Below are 4,864 nucleotides of genomic sequence, written 5' to 3'. Positions count from 1 at the left end.
TTAGATGTAACTAATAGCAAGAAAAATAAGGAAATGAGAGTGCAAGCCCTCACTTCTATCACACATATTCAGGTCCTTGAACGAAAAGGCACATAGAAACATGATCATCCTCATCCTCAACATAAATTTCCTCCTCACGTTGACAGAAATTGAAATGTAAGAATGGATTGTAAGAATGGTGAAGAAACCGACCTGTTTATTGCAGACAATAAATTCACAGCTGCAGGTTCAGACTTCTATTACACATAATATTAAAGTCCCCGAGGAAACAAAGATATGGAAGCATACAAAATAAGGCTAGTGTTTATAGATGGCCAGCGTGCACTTGCAGTTTTATTCTACTCCAGGAAACAGGCACCTCTGCTCCCTCTGGCCTGTTGAACAACCCTCATTTTCTACTTTGATCACCTCGGTCATCTACAGAGTGTGAAGTAGCAATCAATTTAAAGGATCATTGGTAAGTCTGGTTGTGAATAATCTTAGAATGAATATCAATACAATGACAAGGCTTTACCATCCGCTGAGACGAGGATATCACCCTATCCATGCCTCCTAGTTCCCATGAGAATGCCCCTAATTCGGTGCAGTTCAGCCACGACATTGCTAATGTTTGTCCTCTCTCTTGGCAAATCTTCCGAACACGAAACTCCTACCTCCATAATTGAAACCAAGCACTCCAGAACTTTGTCATTTCCAATATGCTTCATCCCATCAGAAGAATTAGCTTCTCTCAAAAGTATGGGATCGACAACCTCCACCACATGGTCAGGCAACGCCATTTTAACATACTTGTGCAGGTTCAGCCCCTCTTTAAACGAGCCATCTGTTGGCGTCTTTCCGGTAAGTATCTCCAACAACAGGATGCCGTAGCTGTACACATCCCCACAAGTTGACACCTCGTTTCCAATACCGTACTCTAAAATTTATACGCATGGTTGTTAACAAACCTGAAAACTAGTAATAAAATGACACTAATTTTACTGCTTCTTTAAGCATTTCAGGACGCTGAAATGTGCAGGGATGTTTATGACTTTGGCAGAAATAATTGTTATCATGTGGAAAATAGTTATATCAATTCGTCAATGCAAGCCAATGGAATATTATTCTAATCACTTAAAACTAAAATAAATCATGTAAAATCTGTCTGGCATTACCTGGGGCAGCATAGCCAACAGTGCCTTTTAAACCAATAGAGCTGTTCTGATTTGATGATAATTGAACTGAAGCTTCTGGACGGAATCTTGCTAATCCAAAGTCTCCAACATGAGCAGTCATATCACCATCAAGAAGAACATTGCTAGGCTTCAAATCACAGTGAACAACAGCCATCTGACAGTGGTAGTGCAAATAATCAAGGGCACTAGCTACATCAATTGCAATGTTTAACCTCTGAATCAGATTCAGGTTTCCTTGCTCGCGTTCCTCGTCTGATGTATGAACTGGATGCAGCCACTCTTCCAGGCTCCCATTGACCATGAATTCATAAACCAGAGCTTTAAAATCATTGCCTTGAAAATCAAGGCTTGAACATGCAGTTAAAATTTTGACAAGGTTTCGGTGCCTGATGTTTGTCAATGCTGCACACTCTGCCATATAGCTTTTGGAAGCTCCTTTGCGTAGCAGGTTGAATACTTTCACTGCGACAATCATTTCATCAGGTGCGAGAATTGCTTTGTACACAGACCCGAAACTACCTCCACCAATCAAATTGGATGAGGAAAAGCCACCAGTTGCTTGATAGAGTTCTTCGTAAGTCACTCTCCGAAATGAGACCTCCCATGAAGCTCCAGAAGCAGGCTCATTTTTTGTTTTTCTCCAGGAATAGATAAGCAGAGAAGAGATCAGAAAGAGTGCAATGATAAAGCCACATGGAATTGAAATTACCAGCTTCAACTTGGTAGAAAATTTTGGTTTTCTCAACTCATTGGACGTGCATCTGGACAAATTCAACTGAGATATTCCTCCACAAAGCTTATCGTTTCCCAAAACTGAGACTGCGCTTACATTCCCGAAAACTCCTTGTGTAGGCATCTCACCTTCGAGGTGATTAAATGAAATATCCAGACGCTGCAACAACTGGAAGTCTGCCAAAAACCTTGGAATTTGGCCAGTCAAGTTATTGTAAGAGAGATTAAGATATTGAAGTGCTCTCAAAGAACCCAAAAGCTCCGGAATAGACCCTTGCAAAAAGTTCCCCTCCAGATGCAGATATTCTAGCATAATGCAGCTTCCAAGACTTCCAGGAATTTCACCTGATAACCTGTTATGTGAAACATCTAGATATCCTAGGTTCACTAACCTGCCCACTTCAGAGGGAAGGGGGCCTATCAACTGATTATGAGATAGGTCTAAACTCACGGATAAGGAAGCCATACCAATTACTTCTTTGGTTAATGGACCACTCAAATTGTTTTGAGCAAGCTCTAAAGACATCAAATTTTGGCAGTTTGCAAGACTTGATGGGATGCCTCCTTGCAAAATATTCGCGGATAAATAAAGTTCGACCAATGAAGTAACATTGCCCAAAGATGAAGGGATACTTCCAGAGATTTTGTTTTCAATGAGGGTTAGACCGTGCAAATTTTTTAATTTACCAATGGAAGTTGGTATAACGCCAGTCAATTGATTTGTTTCCAACATCAAAGTATCCAGGCTGATGAGGTTTCCAATATCAACTGGAATGCTTCCCCGCACTTGATTTCTTCCCATGGACAATGTTGTGAACTGTGATGAGAAGTTGCTGATTATTTCTGGAAACATTCCTCCTAAATTGTTATCACTCATACCCAATTCTTCCAAATTGGTGTAGTTTGCAAGGCTCTTGAGAAAACTGAGATCACCTTCCTCCCCATTTCCAAGTTCATTGGAATCAATACCAAGATACTGTAGATGAGGCAGGTTTGCAAATGGGGGCACTATCCCAGTAAAGCTGTTGTTTCCGAAATCAATAACAGAAAGAGTTGAGGCATTGGAGATCGTTACGGGTATCGGTCCGTTGAATCGGTTGGCATAGAATACAAGCACTTCGAGGCTTGGAAGCTTTTGGCCAAAGTCAGAAGGAAGACTCCCATGAAATTGGTTAATCGCCACAGAGAAAAGTGTAAGAGAAGAGAGATTGTATATGGACGGGGGAATTGTACCACTCAGATTATTTAAGGGAACAGACAATTTTCTTAACCTTTTCAATTTCCCGATACCATAGGGAATGCTTCCTTGCAAATGATTATCCCCCACACCAATAATCTCAACAGACGAGAGATTTTCAAAAGAAAGCGGTATCTCGCCAACTAGATGATTAGTTGCTAAAAGACATGCTTGCAGATTTAATAACGACCCCAGTTCTGCAGGAATTTTGCCAATCAAGTTGTTTCCCTGTAAATCAATCAACTGAAGATTAGAGCAATTCGAGATATTGGCAGGGATTTCACCGCTGAATGTGTTGTTTTCGAGGTTCAACTGCTGTAGACGAAGCAGACGACCCAACTCCTGTGGAATATTTTGGCTGAAGCTGTTGTTGCTCAGGTCTAGTATCCTAAGAAAACTCAGGTTGCCAATGTGAGGAGAGAGGGAACCCGCCAGCTTGCAAGAGTGGAGGTCAAGTTCTACAACTCTCTGATGCCGGCGTCCACATTTAGCGCCTGACCACTCACAGAAATGCAAGGATTCATTCCACGAGCTGAGTGCACCGAGGGGGTCATCAGTAATTTGAGCCTTAAAAGCTAACAGGGAGAGCCTATCTGTTCCTCCTCCAGATAATGAGAAGGAAGAAGAGATCAGATGCATTATTTGCAGGAAAAGAAGCCAAAACATGCACGAACTCATGCTGGGTAACTTCAATTTTAATTTGATCTAGAGATTTTAGTGATGAAGATGTGGCTTGCAGAGTTCCTCTGTTGATACAAATATGTAGGAAAAGGATGGATGGAGGCTTAGGATTTGTTCGGACAGAAAACATTGTTCAGTTACGAATATTCAAAGTCATGAGCAAGTAAACTTACGAGTCAACAAAAGTAGTGCAAGTTACTTGTCTTGCGACTTGTGACTTGTGACAGGTGTTGTACAGTAAGACATGGATTGTAGTGTAAATATAAATTAGAGAACTGTGTTAGAGAATTGTCTTAGTCAAATAATAATAATAATAAAGGAGAAATTAATAAACTATTGCACGGACCGCGCTATTAATGACGCAAATCCACACTCCACGCAGGTCTCCACTTGCAGCGACTACCATCACCTTTTACTTATTTATTTATTGTTTGGGGTTGATTGCTAAATAAATTATAAGTTTATAATTTATGGGTATGTTATTTGATTTAGATATTTGATATTATTTTGTAATTGATTGAAACTTTGAAATAAACTTGGCCTTTAACATATCAAATGAAAATTAAAAATCTAATTCATTAAAAAAAAGGGGTATTCGAGCAGCCAAGAATCGTAACGTTAATTTTTATATTTAAAAAAAAAATCAAATTTTCACCGAAAGATGGGTCAAAAATCAATTTTATTCATTCTAAAAACTGAACAATATTTTGGTTTGTATTTGGTTTTAGTTTTTTTAATTCAAGTAACCGAAACCAAAATAAAAAATCAAATGCTAATACAACTCCTTATCTTTGGTAAAGATTGTATCTTTGGTTTGTGTTGCAACTTCTCAGTTGATGTCAACAACTCAGATCGCATGCATGTTCATTTGGTGGAAAACTAGAGCATGTAATGATGCAGGCGTGTTCTGTCCATTCAAAGTCGCAAGTGAACATGTAACAAAATGTCAACACAATATACAGAACTCACCTTTGAAAAGTTTGAGCCCACAGTGTGGTGGGTCGTCTTCAATTTGTTCGGTCCTAAAATGTATAGCGCG

General features: G+C 39.6%; 1 protein-coding gene across 1 annotated transcript; it reads right to left on the bottom strand.

The window, feature by feature from the left end:
• Positions 1 to 204: 204 nt before the first annotated feature.
• LOC105125553 (probable LRR receptor-like serine/threonine-protein kinase At3g47570) lies at positions 205 to 3,890 on the bottom strand. The gene is made up of 3 exons (XM_011026067.1): positions 1,155 to 3,890; positions 515 to 916; positions 205 to 417 (listed from the first exon to the last, which is right to left on the bottom strand). Exons 1-2 carry the CDS (start codon positions 3,820 to 3,822, stop codon positions 540 to 542), a joined length of 3,045 nt encoding a protein of 1,014 aa, XP_011024369.1. The 5' UTR covers positions 3,823 to 3,890; the 3' UTR covers positions 205 to 417; positions 515 to 539.
• Between the last annotated feature and the right edge of the window lie 974 nt (positions 3,891 to 4,864).

Source organism: Populus euphratica, unplaced genomic scaffold (assembly GCF_000495115.2).
Source record: "Populus euphratica unplaced genomic scaffold, PopEup_1.0 scaffold22.1, whole genome shotgun sequence".
Classification (NCBI taxonomy): Eukaryota; Viridiplantae; Streptophyta; class Magnoliopsida; order Malpighiales; family Salicaceae; genus Populus; species Populus euphratica.
This window is presented reverse-complemented; position numbering and strand designations above follow the sequence as displayed.

Bases quoted from the DNA above. Each gene is read 5' to 3' on its own strand.
- LOC105125553 (XM_011026067.1), bottom strand. From the start codon at position 3,822: ATGAGTTCGTGCATGTTTTGGCTTCTTTTCCTGCAAATAATGCATCTG. The intron at 917-1,154 runs GTAATGCCAGAC...TATAAATTTTAG, and splicing joins TGTTGGCTATGCTGCCCCAG to AGTACGGTATTGGAAACGAG.